Below are 16,135 nucleotides of genomic sequence, written 5' to 3'. Positions count from 1 at the left end.
TTTAGTTATTATTTTTTAATTTTCTTAATAGAACTATTTTAAAAATATAAATTATATTTTATTAATTATTAAAATATAAAAATATAATAAATAATATTATAATTTTTATTTAAGTTTAATATTTATTAAATTTTAAATAAAAATCAAAGTATTAACATATTTTATAGATTTTAATATATAAATAAGCTTTTTAAAATTTTTATTTTTATTTAAAATTTAATAATTATTTAATTTATTTTTAATATTTTATTATAATTTAATACATTTGAATATATTAACTCAAATTTATTTTTATTATTATTTATTATTATTACTATTTTTATTATTTTATTTTTATGTTTTTAATAGTAATTATTATTATAATATAAATTATACTTTAATAATTATTAAAATACAAAATTATTTTAAATAATATTTAAATTTTAAAATAAATTAAATTAAATTATTATTAAGGTAGTGAAGATTGTTTTTAATAAAAAAGAAAAGAAAATGAAAAAATATTTATTAAAGTTAAAAATAAAATTTTAAAAAAGTTAGAGGTGCATGATGATGATGAGATGTCAGAAAGATAAAATTGGAATTTTTGGAGGTGCAGGATGAGATCTTGGAGGTGTAGGATGAAACACTCATCAGTAAATGTTTGTTAAAATGTCACAATAATGTTTAAAGGTACAAATATGCCTTTTGAGCGGCTTCATCTTTCTCTAAAGCATTTTGGAGTCTTGTCTTTTATTTGTTTTAGTATATTTAAGTCGGTCCATCCTGAAATTTAAGAACTAACCTGTTTTAAAAATGAATGCTTTTATTTAAAATACTTGTATAATAGGTTATATTTATTTATATATGAAATAATTGTACATAAAATATAAATTCAATGACGTGATTTAAATTTTAAAAATATATACTTACTCTTTATCCAAATTTATTTGTTTTTTATTTTTTAATATTTTAAATCGGGGCTGAATAATCCATTAGTCTAATTTACGGTTGCCAAACAAAAAATAGCATCTGTTTCAAAAATTGACCGGATCTCTCTCATGTAATTTTTTTTAAGTGATATAGTAGGTCAGACCGAGTCAAGTCAATGTGTTTGACAACTCAAAGTTTAATGTTTGTTGTGAGATGTTGGTGTATTTTTCGGTTTTTGATTTGTAAAATGTATATTTTACTGAGTCATGATGTGGTCATATAATGTATATTTGGTGTAGGTTAGAGTAAAAAGAGTATGGTATTTATTTATTCATTTTATCGTTTTGGGTTGGTCATACATTGTTTGTTATCTTTTTGGTCTTATTAAAATCTAAATTTCGGATGGAAAGTGCACCACAATAGACAATGTGTGTGTGAAGTCCTCAACAAGGCTTTTACTTCCTGCCCCCACAATTTTTTTCCTGTACCCCTCAAAACTTTCAAAATGAACATTTTATTCTCCAGAAAAGTGATTTCCGAATCATGAAAATTTTTCGGAAGAAACTTTTTGGAATTTCCGAAACGATGTTTCTGGAACAAAATTTGTACAACGTGATTTTCTGAACAAAATTTCCGAAACATATGAAATGTATTTCCGAATAAATTTTCTGAAATAGAATTTTCAGAAAAATCCTTTTCGAACCGAAGTTTTTTTCTGCATTTTCTCCTCTTTTTCCTGTGCAGCTTTCTTCCTCTCTTCTTCTTCCTCTGCAGCAACGGTGAAGCACGGTGGTAATTGTGGAAGCGGTGACATTGGTGGTATGGTGTATGAAATATACCGGTGTGATTAATTTTATAAACATGTTCTCCAACAAAATGAGGAAGAAATTACGTCATTCATAAATTTCAAATGTGTAAGCTAATTGACTTGCTGGGAAAGGAGAACTAGTAATCCTTGTGGCCCTACTAATATTTCGTTAAGAAAACTTAGCAATCCAAACCACACCACAGGAGTCACGTCCACACCAGCAAGAGGAGGAATCACTTTGCGGGTAGGAATGAGGAGTGGCTCAGTGGGAGCATACGCTATTACATATGGAAATTTTCCCACTGGGAGTTTTGGGTACCAAGACATGACTATTCTCAAGATAAAGAGAAAACCAAACACCGAGAGGAAGGGCCCTAGGAACGCAATGGCCAATTTTGCTGTTGCAGGGTCCAGATCACCAAGAACCAATCTTGTCATTGGATCTTTGGAACCATGTGAAGTTTCTGGTATGCTCAGCCTGAGAGTTTTCAATAGTAGATCTGAATTAAGAGATATCTTCGTGGTAACTGCATCCGATAGTGATGATATTGCTACGCCTGCAGATTCTCCAGCTTCTGTGTATTGTGAGCAACATTCCACGACTGGAGAGTTGCCATTTCTTTTAGTGGGATACTTTGAACTTTTCTGCAACGATTAGAATCTCAAAATTAGGCTGACATAACATGATATTTTCCAGAGTGGAAGAAAATACAGGCGTTTCAAATGGAAAGGCGATCATTGAAATCTTGAGACACATTCAAATCTAGCCAGTAGCCAATATAAACCGCCGTTAGCTTCAACTAGGAGTCAATCGGTAGATACCCTTATATTTTCAGCCTATTGACTCCAAACAGAAGAAACTACCCAACATCTGGATCCTCAAATAGCTTGAAATAAACTTATATTTTCCCACTTAATCCTAAATACTGGAAGCATCCATTCAATAAGCTACTGCAATGGGAATTTGATTGGCATTCCAATTTTCTTCACTGACAGTAATAAAACGTGCCGTAAACTGTATAAAACATAAAAGTGTGCAACAGAGAAATGAATAAGTATGACCCAATTTTGGAAATACTCTCATGTTGGTAGAGCATCATCAAACAAAGGCCTAATATGTTTAATGGTGTCCTTTGAACTTTAAAAATAAAATTCCTCACTTTGCTTATTATGCACACCTTCAAAGTAAAAACAATATAACAGAGAGCAATTTCAACGTTTCTTTCCAAACTCTTCAAAATAAATCAATAACAAGCAAAGGACCCCGATTACATGACTATTTGTTGCTAAACCAATCAACATATCACTTAGCAAAAACCAATCTACCATAACTGAAACACCAATTCCTATCACATGGCTTCTCTTCTGGCTCTTCTTACAAAATGGTTTAGGCCTAACAATCCTACAAAGCCGGGTTGTAGGTGATGATTACTCTCACTTAAAAGTACTATCTCCAGTAGGCGTTGGATTTGAGGTTTTCTTCTAATAATTCTTTCTAAATTGAAGTAAAACATAACATGTATATTTACACCTCAATTTTTATCCACTTTTGATATCATTTAAAACAAACATATTTGACAACAGGATCCTTAAATTAGTATTGCCATAATGGATGAATTCTATGGCATAGAATATTCAGCCATTTGAACCATATTTTTCTATTCATGGTATATTATCCTGAAAACACTATCTACTGAATATTCATATCAAACATTATTTTTCCCTTATTTTTCCTACCATTCCTAGTTAAATCAATTTGTATCATTCATATTGCACCACAAATCCATCCCTAAAGGAACTTTGCTAACACAACAAATTCATATTGCATCAATTTGTATCCCTTAATTGTAGCACAATTGGAACAGCCCAGTCTCCAAGAGTACAAGGCCACAATGATGGTGTGGATTTGTCATCCACTAACCCACCTATCCCTCTCCTTGTCTCAGGCACTTGCACTTCAATCTACCAACTAACGAAGGGCTTCTACTGGTTCTAGATTCTTGGTTTCGATTGAGGCTAAACATTGTTTTATTTATTTGGTTACTATGCAGAGATAAAGAAAAACCACTCGAATTCGCTACCTATCCCTCCTGACCTTCTATTATTACCGCCAAACTGATCTTATATCTATCATCTCACAATATCATATATGTGTGCACGATTAATTCAACATTGAAAGTTGTTAAAAGTGATATAGAAGGAACTTTCAATTTAATACATCGTCCTCAAATTGCAACGCTAAACTGAATTCCCAAATATCTAGAATTTCAAAAGAGATTTGAGCTCTCAGAGCCAACATCAATGTAAACACCCATTTTTCCTTCCAATTATTTTGGCCACACTTACAGTTGAATTCTTTTACTTTATTTCAGTGACATGTTTTGGTATAGTACAGCATAGGGGATGAAGGGATATTGTTATAATAAGAAATATAAAGAACTCCTTATTTAATTATTTACAATTGTTCAGACAATAAAACCACTGTTCTGCAGGTTCTAGAACTCCCCTGAAATCCTGGGTATGACTGCGTTTTTTTAAAGGATTCAAGAAAACAGAGGTCAAACGAAATCAAAACGGTAACAATAATCTAAGAATTCCAAGCTAGCTCTTGTTTAACACAAAGTAAGGATCTCTCTGTTTTATTAAATCTTACGTGTTACTGAATTCAGGAGCAAACGTTAGGCCTTATAGCCTTACATCAATCCAAAAAAAAAACAATTTCAGCACCCACTAACAGCAAGCAATATTTCGTGGGTGGTTTCCTAAACTCATGGGCTAGATTTTTGCACCACATCCCTTAATATCTGACCACTCTATCTGAACAGAATAGAAATACATTTAATTGAAACAGAAACTAACTTAACCTTTAAAATTGCTAACAGCTCTTTCACACATGTCATTTCCTCTTTCTTCGGCAAAGCGATCAAAATCACTAACCCAGTTCTAAATTCTATACGGAAGGAAATATGAACACGAATTGAAGTAAACTCAGAAAAATCTCAAATTGGTATGCCAAACTTAGCCAATGAAGCATTCCCACGAGAAAATTACAGATACTAATGCTTACCCAGACGCCAAAGCGAAAATTGTTTGGTTTGAATATTGAAGATTTGCATTGCCGTCCTACAAAATTGTAAAATTTGAAACAACAAAAAGCGTGAAGCGCAGGCTTTGGTAGAATGAAAAGCATACGAGAGTTGAATACTTACCTCTGATTGCAGCATCAACATGAAAAGTGTTCAGACTCAGAAGATAAGATTGCGTTGCCATTGTGGCTCGCTGGAACCTACTAAAAATAAATCCACCAATTTATATTTCTCAGTTTTAAGCCACGTATTCACCTCTAATGCTTTATTTTTACTCCATTTACCCTTCAAAAAGGTTTATTTTTTATTTAATTAAAACTAAAATTAACTTTAAAAAATGTAAATAAAATATATTTTTCTAATACGTTTCTTTATGGCTCAATCATACGGTGGATAAAATGTAGAGTATTTTTCATTTCAAAAATAAGTGATCTACTAAGATAAGAAGAGTTTAATTCGTATGTGCACTAAGAATAAAGTTTAAAATATTAATGAGTGATGAAAAAGATTTGATCGATGTTCAACTTTTATTCTGTAGCCAGCGTTCTTTTAGTTTATCCTAGCTTTTATGTTCAACTTGTTTGGTTATAAGTTGCAACTGATGTTTTATTTCATAAGTTTATTAAACTATTGTGTCCACATAATGAATCATAGGACTTATTTTGACTATATATATAAGAACTTTATATTGGATATATAGAATTTCTATAATAATTCATACATAGAAATTAATTTTATCTCGTAAATTTTTTTTCTATCCGATCACTCCTAAATAATAATAACAATTAATCGATTGATAATAATAAAGATTTCCATTAAACATTCAAGCAAAAGAACAATTATTGCAGTAGTTTTGATTTTTTTTTTTGAGGACAATAATAGTCCAATCCGACAAATTTTAAATCAGCTCACTAGTGTGTTACAATACAACTTAGTCTCACTTTTTTGCTGTCTTTCATCACTGATCTGTTAACCTGGCATTGACCGAAAATGGCGGAGACTCTTATCCAGATCGGCATTGTTGGCTGCGCAGACATAGCCAGGAAGGTCTCCCGCGCCATCAATCTCGCCCCCAACGCCACCATTTGCGCCGTCTCCAGCCGCTCCCAGGAAAAGGCCGCCGCATTCGCCGCCGCCAACGGCCTCCCTCTCTCGGCCAAAGTGTACGGCTCGTACGAGGCCATTCTGGAGGATCCTGAGGTGGACGCCGTGTACATGCCACTCCCCACGAGTCTCCATCTGAAGTGGGCCGTGCTAGCGGCTCAGAACAAGAAGCACTTGCTACTGGAAAAGCCCGTGGCCCTCGACGTGGCCCAATTCGACCGCATTCTGGAGGCCTGCGAATCGAGTGGGGTGCAGTTCATGGATAACACAATGTGGGTTCATAACCCCAGGACTGCGGCCATGGCCAACTTCCTCAACGATACGCAGCGTTTTGGTAACCTAAAATCGGTATTCACTCCGTTCTTTATTCTTTGCATAATTGCGTTGCAATGCAACTGCTTTTTTTTTTTTTTTTGCTTTCTTCAATTCTATTTTAATAATCGTCCTGGTTGGAAAAATGGTTAGAGACTTTTATAACAAGGATTTTACTAAGAATCAATGTTTTGATGATTCAGCGAGTGAATGAGGGGCTGAATGAAGGAATTTTTATTGATATTTTTGGTCGGGGAATGCAGAGAAAAATAGAGCCTTTATTTAAGAGAAGGTGGAGAAAGATAGTGACTTAATTTCAATCTAGTCTTTTCTTTTTGTAAACAACAAGATCGGTTCCTTATTTTTTTAGAGTTTTAGTCTTTTGGGTTTAGAAAAAATGTAACTTTGTTCTACTTATTATGTATTTTTTATATTTTATTTTGGTTTTAATGGAATCATAAACTGAATATATTCGTTAAAGTTATTATTGAAAATAGTTTAACTAATTAGAATATGAAAATAAAAAATAAACAGGCAAGATTAAATATTTAACTACAGAAAATTTTGTAAAATTTAGAGACTAAAATCATCAAAAAAATAACAAGATGTGAATGAGGATTTAAGCACTAAAATTTTAAGAAGTAAATTTGATTTAATATAAATTTTAGAGTGTATGTCATAAAACATATATTCATTGGCTACTTTTTATGTTGTTTTTAAACAGAATTAAAAGTCATTACCTTATGTTAATAATTAATGTCAACTTTAGTACACGAATTTGCCAGAATTAAACCACACGTGTGTGTGCATATACATGTATATCCTTTCCCCATGCTTTTTACCAAGACAAATTTCAAGTTTTGCTGATAAAAGTTACCACAGCTGAAATCTACATCTTTCTGAAATGGAGCAAACTAATGAATTTCTGTATTTTGGCATTTTAAGCGAAGGAGATGTATGTTTTGACAGATAGATGAGTAGTGTTGTGTTGTTCGTTGTACAGGTTCGCACCTGCTTTACATCTGCAGCCGATTCAGATTATCTGAGCAGAAACATTCGTGTAAAGCCTGATCTTGATGCACTTGGTGCTCTGGGTGATCACGGGTGGTACTGCATTAGAGCAATCCTGTTGGCTGCGAACTATGAATTACCTAAAAGAGCGGTTGCTTCATATGAACCTGTGGTGAACAAAGATGGTGTGATATTAGAATGTGGAGCTTCTCTCTACTGGGAAGATGGGAAAGTGGCAACCTTCCATTGCTCTTTCTTGGGAAACTTAACAATGGACATAACAGCTATTGGGACAAGAGGAACTCTACATGTGCATGACTTCATCATCCCTTATCATGAAAAGGAGTCGTCATTTCTCGCCGGTACAGAAACCACCTTTGATGATCTTGTCACAGGCTGGGCTAAACAGCCAATCAAGCATACAATAAGCACTGATCTCCCTCAGGAAGCGCTTTTGGTTAAAGAATTTGCTCGCTTGGTGTCCGAAATCAAATTCAAAAACTCTAAGCCTGAAAAGAAGTGGCCAACAATTAGTAGGAAAACCCAACTGGTATTGGATGCTGTTAAGACTTCCATTGAAAGGGGTTTTGAGACTGTTCATATTTACGAGTAAACAGCTCTCTACTAAATCTTGTTCTTTGTCTTCCAGAAGTTAGATTTTCTGTTCTTCATTGAAATAAAAGTTCCTCGTGCAGTTCATTTCTATAATATTAATTTCGTTTTTTTATAGAATATTAATTATTAATATATGTATGCAGTTACTTTTCACAATATCTTCAAGATCTTCCAAATTTTAATTTATCACAAATTTTCATTTATTTTAGAAGTGGAGGGGGAGTTCAATTTTTATGTTTGAAAAAAGTGGTGAAGAAACTTTTTATGGTAAGCCAATGGTTGGGATATCTATTCCTTAATATTCATCTTCAAATAACTTGTTAGGTTATTTTCGTTAGGTTTATTTTATTTTAGAAATTCTGATTGTCTTATTAGTTTTAAGATTTTTTTTGTAACTTCTGCTGTAATATTATGGTTTTATAAGTTTGAATATGTTTGTGTACCTTTTGCTATGATATAAGAACCTTGAATGGTTTAAATATGTTATTAAATTTCCAAAAATGTTGCCACTATTCTTTTATCTTCAAATTACACATTTTTATTTTTTTAATCCTTAAATTTTGCAATTATTTCCTCATTTAAGAATGATATAGTATACTGGATTGTGCTTCCATTGTTAAGCATTATTACTACGTATCAACAATACTAAAATTAAATTATTAAGGCGAGTGATTGTAATTAAATTTAAAGTTAAATATATATTTTTGTTATCAAATTATTATTAAAATTTACATAAATTTTTTCGTCGTACGTGAACTTGATTTCTTTTGTGGATTATAATATAACTTTTATGCATATATTTTTTTATATATTGTTGGTTAGGGAAAAAAAATTACGTGATTTTCTTAAAATAGGTACTAGATACAATTTTTATTTTTATTTTTACTTTTATCTTTTAAGTTAAACCTTCTAGAAAAATGTGGAACTCTTTAATTAATGTTGGTACAGTTATTTGTTTAAGATTTAGTTTTAATAGAACAAACTTATATAAAAGACAATTATTTATAAATGGATTTCAATTTGCAACCATACAAACCTTTTAACATCTAATTATATTTAACTTTTAATACACGAGTAATTTAATCACTTTTAAATATACTAATATACTTCTATCATATCAATGAAATTAATCTGAATTTATTTACTTATTTATTTTCACATTTTCTTAATTAAAAAACTCTACTGTTTACATTTTTTTCATATTTTTACTGTCTGGCTTTTCACTTTCTAACTAAGACAAATGGCAAATGAATTTATAACTCCAAAAAACAATTAGTGATATCTCTATTCCAAACAAATAATAAACTAATGTATAACGTCTAAACAACCTTTGCCATGTCAAAGACTGTGTTTATTGGTTCATTGAAATTTTTGGATTAATTTAACTTTTGTCTATAATTGAGGTGAACATACAATTCTTTGAATGATTGAATCGAAAGTGGTGCGTTCAATTAATGGCATTTATCATTGACAAAGTGGTAACGTGGTTATTAGAGCATACACTTTTGTATTTGAGAAAAAAAAAGCAGAGGAAAAAAAAGTAAAATAACGGATACAGAATGATATAAAAAGTTAATGGATGTCAAAATATATTGAACGATTGTGCAACCAAAATGTAATAAACATATACACCATCACATGATTAAAATAATTCATGAAGAATTTTAAATAAGTTTAAGATATTGCCAATCATGTTTTGGTAAGGTTTAGGTAAGGTAGCGAAAACGTGTCAATAATCCATCTTAGTGTCAATAATCCATCTTAGTAAGTCTTTCTTTTTTTTAATTTATATAAAGAAAGTTAGGAATACATCCCTTTCGGTTTTTTAATAATGATTTCAACCTCTTAATCCACTACATGAAGAAAGACAAATCTGACCAATAATTTAAAAAAAATAAAAAATAATATATTAAAATTTTATATATTTAATTATTGTTATTTAATTATATGATTGTCTAGTCAGTTACATTCCAAACAGTTTATCATAACTTCAGTGATTAATCAAAGAGTTCGACTAGTCGTTAACCAAGTCTTTCAGTCATGTATCAACCCAAATGATTATCCCACAATCCGAAACATAAACTAGTGAGTTTAACCAAACACTAAATAAGTCGGTTGGTCATATGTCGGTCCTAATAAACATCCATAACTTAGAGTGTGCGTTCCACAATGTAGAGTGTAAGTTACCAAGGCCGATTGACCACCAAACAGGTTGGCACCCATGTACCATCTATGATAGTAATTGAGGATAACGAGATGACCATCAAATATATTAGCTAACTATGAATTGGATTGATCGAGATGAACAATGTCATAATAGATTAACCTTAAAGCTAAACAGAATAAAGTATAATTACTCACAATTAGGTCGTAATTATGCAAACTTTAATAAAAAGTTCATCACGAAATATATAAATAAAGGTTTGAAGTAAGAAAGTATGTTATCTACATTAAACTGTTGCATTAATTGTTATTTGTCACATATTTAGCGAACTTTGACATTAGAGTGTCTTTTACAAAATAATCTTTACTGATTTTGACATACAAGAGACTTCTTACTATATAATATTTGAACTTTACAACACAACGCAAGTGAGACCATTAATCTTAACATCACACCGAAAAAAGTTATCAATATATAATTTATTATATTTTTAATTATAAAATAAATTACACATATAAATTATTGTCATTAGTTACTTCGTATTTTTTAACTCATCAGTACTTAAATTATAAGTAAAATTTCCAGTTTTTTTTATTTCAATATAAATAATCGTGTGAGCAAAAGAAAATCGTTTTCCATTTTATTTCTCAATCTTGTTTTCATAATCTTCAATGTAAAAAATATATCTCTATTATAATTGTAAAAATAGGAAAAATTAAATTAAGACAAATTAAATTATCATTCATTGTTTTTGTGGTTCTTATCAAATATTGACGTAATTCAAACATGATTAATAAATTCTTAAAATTTGGATGATTAAAAACATCAACATAAAATGTTGGAGTTGAAATTTTAAACTAATACTCTCTTGTTTAATATAAAAGTTTAAAAAACAATTTATCATAACATAATAAAAAATTCAAAATACATAATTACTTAAAGAAAAAAATTATAATAATCAAGCCATAATTAAAAATCAATTATAGATAATATATTATTATTTTTTTATATTCATAAAAAATAATATAAAAAGACTCATAAAATACAAAAAATATTACTAACTATTAAACTAATATTTCACAATTGATTTAAAAAAGAGTTACATTTTTGTAGAGAACATATGAGAAATGAAAACAAAAATAATGAGAAAAAAAAACATGTGAGAAAATAGAAGATAAGTACAAGTCAATAAAAAACATGTGAGAAAATAGAAGATAAGTACAAGTCAATAAAAAACATTTTAATAAACATTTTTATTTTTTACTATATTTAATTTTATATTTTATTATTTATTAACATTAAATATTTTACTTTATAAAGAAATAAAAATATATGTAATTTAATTTCCATCAATTTTTAATATATATAACGTATAATTTAAAGTTTAAAAAAAAAACGTTGATATTCTCAATATAAAAACTTAAAAAGTTTGAAAAAATTTGGGTGACGATGTCACCTGCCCTTAAAAGATCCGCAGTTGATTACATTACGATACTAAATAAAGCCTAGAAAACAATGGTTATCATATTCGAATCCATTCATTAACTACCCTACTTTTATCTTTATATTCTTATACCTAAATGTCAAATAATGGGATACAAAATTACACAAAGAACCAGTAATACACGATAGTCGATATTTGGTTGAGTTCTTGTTATTTTTCCACACAATAAAAAAGAGCACCAACCATTTATTTTCATATAGTCTCAATTAAATACATAATAATAAAAGTAATCACTTATTAGCACTTTATATATTGAGTTCATTTCAATTTTTTCTCTATTAAGTTATATTTCATAAGGATGAGTATAGTAGTTGTTTTAATTAGTTAAATTTTTATTTTATGAGGAAGTATTAATGTTTGAAATATTCAGAGTTGAGAAGAAAGACATTTTATCATTTTTCTTTCATTTCATTTTTCCTTCACAATTAAATAATAATAATAATAATACATAAACACTTAGCAATATACAAATTAATATATGCTCATATGAGTTGTTAGTTATAACTCTCTTACAACTCATATATATGGGATATAGCTTGACAGAACATGGACCAATTATGTTAGTAGGTTTGAATCACGTCACGAGAAAAAAAAACTAACAAATTCTATAATGGACCATTTCATCTTCCTGGTACTCCTTATACTGTTTCTCATCACCATCAGGTTCATTCTCAACCGCCGCGTTAAGAAAAACCAAGCCCCCGGTCCAACCGGCTTCCCCATAATCGGAAACCTCCACCAACTGGGCCCCAAGCCCCACTGCGCCCTCTCCTCTCTGGCCCAAACCTACGGCCCAATCATGTCCCTCCGTCTGGGCTCAGTCACCGTGGCCGTGGCCTCTTCTCCAGCCGTGGCCCAAGAAATCCTCCAAAAGAACGACCAAGCCTTCGCCAGCCGCCCCATCCCAGAATCCGTGGCGGCCCAGCCCAACGTGGGAGACACCCTAGCCTGGGCCCCCGCCGACTCACGGTGGCGCAACCGCCGCCGCGTCTGCACGACTCAGATTTTTACCGCCCAACGCCTGGACCTGCTACAGCACCTCCGGCACGGGAAAGTACAGGAACTGGTTGAGCACCTTCGGAAGCAAGGTTCGAATGGAAAAGGTGTTCCAATTGGAGATTTGGCATTCGCGACGATGCTGAACCTGGTATCGAACACGGTGTTTTCGGAGGATTTGGTAGATCCGGAGTTCGAGAGTGCGGGGGAGTTTAAGGAGCTGGTGTGGAGGATCATGGAGGATGCAGGGAGGGTTAACCTCTCAGACTACTTTCCTTTGCTGAAACTGTTTGACTTGCAGGGCGTTAAGGGACATGTGGCGGTTTCATACGTCAGGTTGCATGATATTTTCGACCGCATGATTCGGAAACGTGTTGCAGAAAGAGAGGGTCCACGTGTCGCCAAGGGGGATTTCTTGGATGTGTTGCTTGATCAGTGTGAACTAGGTGAGGAGTCCCATTTCACCGTTGAAAGCATTAAGCCGTTGATTCTGGTAACACCGTCCTCTTCCATCATTAACTCTTTTTCTTTTAATCCGTAAATTAAAATTATCTCATATAAAAAATAAGTAATTTTAATTTTTTTTAACTTTTTAATTTTTTACGTGTTAAATTGTAATTCATATTATTATTTGAAATTAAATATATAAAATAGAAGGTTAGTATAATTGAATTAAAATGTTTTTGTTTTTAATTTTAGTGACTAAAATGTAAACTGGAAACATTCAAGGTGTCTTTTGAAGTTTGTTTGTAAAGATTAAAATAGTTATTCTTCACCTTATTACTTATTAGTTAGAAATAGTCGAGTAATAATATTGTTATTAATTTTTTTTTATTCTAAATGGATTACAAACTTAATATTTAAATCTAAATAATATCAACTTATTATACTTTCTTTTATCATCAGAACCCCAATTATTAATTAAAAGTTAATATATAAGAGCATTTTTAGCATTGATACTTTGACAACAATATTTTTCATTTGGCACTCAAATAAATTAATATTTTACTATAAATTAATATTTTATTAAGAATAATAAATGTCAAATCTTTTGAAATTAATGTATTTTTACATAATTTTTTATCAGTAACAAAATTAATTAATTAATATAATATAATAAAACACTTATGAAGGGTTATAACCCTAAAAAGATATAATAACTTTATATATAAAGGATGCAAGAAATTAACATAACGAGATTCAACCAAAATTAAATACGATAACCGAATCATTATCCATCTTGGATACAGGATAATAAGTACATGAAGGACTAACATCTTAAATTTCTGACTAACATCATAAATTCCAAAGAAATTTTAACCCTTGTCCACCTGAATACGAAACAAACTCACATACATATTCAAAGTGTAAATATGAAAGTTATATTATTACCACGTCCTTCATTAATAATTTTATACTAAAAAAAGTGATATCGATAAGAATAAATAAAGATATAAATAAAATATTTAAAACACGGTTAAAAGATGAATAGTAGTTTTTGTTAGAATAATGTGTTTGTTTTTAGAAGCTTGGAAGGCGGTTGTAAGGTTGAGTTATTGAGTGTGAGCAGGATTTGTTCATAGCGGGGAGTGACACATCAGGATCAACAACAGAGTGGGCAATGGCAGAGCTTCTACGGAACCCAGAAGTAATGCAGAAAGCAAGAGGGGAACTGATGGAAGTGATTGGATCGTCGAATGTTGAAATAACAGAATCAGACATCCCTAGACTTCCGTACATGAGAGCAATAGTGAAAGAAACCCTTCGGCTTCATCCACCTGTTCCCCTTCTCTTGCCGTACGTTGCAGGACACGATGTTGAAGTAAGTGGGTACACCATTCACAAAGGGAACCAAGTTCTCATCAATGCATGGTCCATTGGGAGGAACCCCCAGTTTTGGGATGACCCATTGTCGTTTCAGCCCGAAAGGTTTCTGAGATCCAACATAGATTTCAAAGGCAGGGATTTCGAGTATTTGCCTTTTGGTGCTGGTAGGAGAATTTGCCCTGGCTTGCCACTTGCTAATCGGATGATCACTTTGATGTTGGCTGCGTTTCTGCACTCTTTCCGCTGGGAGCTTCCTCCGGGTGTCACTCCTCAGACCCTTGACATGACTGAGCAGTATGGAATCACCTTGAAGAAGCTTTCTCCTCTTTCTGCTATTCCCATTCCACTCTCAAATTCCCTCTAGTTTAACCTTCTCTTCGGTAAAAGCTCAATGTAATAAGTTTCGTGATTAATATTGCATAATAATACGGGTTAAATATGTTTTTAGTCCCTGAACTATCAAGCGTTTTTATTTTTCGTCCCTATTTCAAACTTTGCACGATTAGATCCCTGTCCTTAAGGAAACTATTATTTTTGGTCCTCCAATACAAACGGCGTTAAAATTCGGGTGATGTGGCTAACGTATAGGCATGTGGGATGACATTTATCGTTTGTAACATTTGCCACGTGTGTTTACATTTTAAATTGAAATTGATTAGTGATTAAATGAGCTGACGGAGATAAGGGCTTATATACTTACTAAGGGACTGGATCTTCTTAAGTAAATCAAAGACGAGGGTTGATAAGCACATAATTTCAGCTGGGAAGAAGGTTTCGGTGAACCGCAAAAGGTTGGATTTCATCTTCTTCAACATTGGTGTAAATGGTCACGTAAGTTGATTTTCGTCTTTCGTTTCGTCTGAATGGATGGATTTGGGATATAGGGTTTTTGTTGGGAGTAGTCGAAGTTGATTTACTTTGGAAATTACTGTATCAGGGAAATGGAAGCTGACAGAGGAGGAAATGGTTGCACGCGAAGGAGTATTGGTTCTGGAATGTCCCAAACATGTGGATCCTCCTCTGACTTAGCTGCAAGAAATTGTGGTTGTGGGGAAAGATTGTTGCTGTTGAAGGCAACTACATTGAAGAACAAAGGGAGACTGTTTTATAGATGTAGAAATTGGGCAGTAAGTGAGATAATGTTTTACTTATTGTGATGAAGTTTGTATTCGTGATTTGTAATTTCTTTTGCAGAGTAATTCAAGTTGTAACTACTTTGAATGGGTTGATGAAGGAGACTCGAAAATTGAAGGAAGCTTACAAAGGAGGAGTGAAGAAGTTGAAGTCTGTATTGAAAATGTTGTGTTGGATCTAAGGAAGAAGAAGGACAAGTTGAAGAGGAAATTAGAGCAAGAGAGAAAAAAGTTCAAAATGATGTTGGTCTTGTTTGTATTGTCATTATGGGCATTAACAGTGATGTTTTGTTTTATGTTTGTGCTGAAGATAAATTGTAATTAGATTGGTAATGTTGTGTTGTGGATGTACTTTCAAGTTTTAAATTGAATAAAATGTGGACATCATACGTGATTACGTTGTGTTATGTGCATTTCTGTTATGTGATTATAGTTGTTATTTTAAATCAAAGAGTTTTATAGCATAGTTTATAAAAATCAGTTACACTCAAAATGTCAACTAGTAAAAGCATTATACTGGTATGCGTAATTGAGCCAGTAAAAGCATTATAAAAATGAAGTCTTGTACCAGTAAAAGCATTATAAAAATGAAGTTGCCAAGACATGTGAATGAAGTCTTGAACCAGTAAAAGCATTATAAAGAATGACCAAGTATCATTGGATGTG

At 31.8% G+C, this 16,135-nt stretch overlaps 4 protein-coding genes across 4 annotated transcripts; 3 read left to right on the top strand and 1 right to left on the bottom strand.

The window, feature by feature from the left end:
• Positions 1 to 1,736: 1,736 nt before the first annotated feature.
• On the bottom strand, positions 1,737 to 5,037 carry LOC148195037 (protein COFACTOR ASSEMBLY OF COMPLEX C SUBUNIT B CCB3, chloroplastic-like). Its single transcript, XM_088093846.1, has 3 exons — positions 4,927 to 5,037; positions 4,785 to 4,840; positions 1,737 to 2,362 (listed from the first exon to the last, which is right to left on the bottom strand). The coding sequence occupies exons 1-3, from the start codon at positions 4,985 to 4,987 to the stop codon at positions 1,829 to 1,831; spliced, it is 651 nt and encodes a 216-aa protein (XP_087949972.1). The 5' UTR covers positions 4,988 to 5,037; the 3' UTR covers positions 1,737 to 1,828.
• Positions 5,038 to 5,697: 660 nt separating this feature from the next.
• On the top strand, positions 5,698 to 7,938 carry LOC124838001 (putative oxidoreductase At4g09670). The gene is made up of 2 exons (XM_047313500.2): positions 5,698 to 6,255; positions 7,223 to 7,938. Exons 1-2 carry the CDS (start codon positions 5,794 to 5,796, stop codon positions 7,841 to 7,843), a joined length of 1,083 nt encoding a protein of 360 aa, XP_047169456.2. The 5' UTR covers positions 5,698 to 5,793; the 3' UTR covers positions 7,844 to 7,938.
• A 4,040-nt stretch (positions 7,939 to 11,978) lies between these two features.
• Positions 11,979 to 14,792, top strand: LOC124838013 (geraniol 8-hydroxylase-like). The gene is made up of 2 exons (XM_047313515.2): positions 11,979 to 13,002; positions 14,080 to 14,792. The coding sequence occupies exons 1-2, from the start codon at positions 12,124 to 12,126 to the stop codon at positions 14,698 to 14,700; spliced, it is 1,500 nt and encodes a 499-aa protein (XP_047169471.2). The 5' UTR covers positions 11,979 to 12,123; the 3' UTR covers positions 14,701 to 14,792.
• Positions 14,793 to 14,918: 126 nt separating this feature from the next.
• On the top strand, positions 14,919 to 15,794 carry LOC148195036 (uncharacterized). The gene is made up of 2 exons (XM_088094104.1): positions 14,919 to 15,463; positions 15,531 to 15,794. The coding sequence occupies exons 1-2, from the start codon at positions 15,278 to 15,280 to the stop codon at positions 15,792 to 15,794; spliced, it is 450 nt and encodes a 149-aa protein (XP_087950230.1). The 5' UTR covers positions 14,919 to 15,277.
• The last annotated feature ends 341 nt before the right edge of the window (positions 15,795 to 16,135 follow it).

Source organism: Vigna umbellata, chromosome 7, assembly GCF_029865625.1.
Source record: "Vigna umbellata cultivar VRB3 chromosome 7, Vumbellata_1.0, whole genome shotgun sequence".
Taxonomy (NCBI): Eukaryota; Viridiplantae; Streptophyta; class Magnoliopsida; order Fabales; family Fabaceae; genus Vigna; species Vigna umbellata.
Note: the sequence above shows the minus strand (reverse complement) of the source record. Positions and strands in the feature narration are given on the sequence as shown.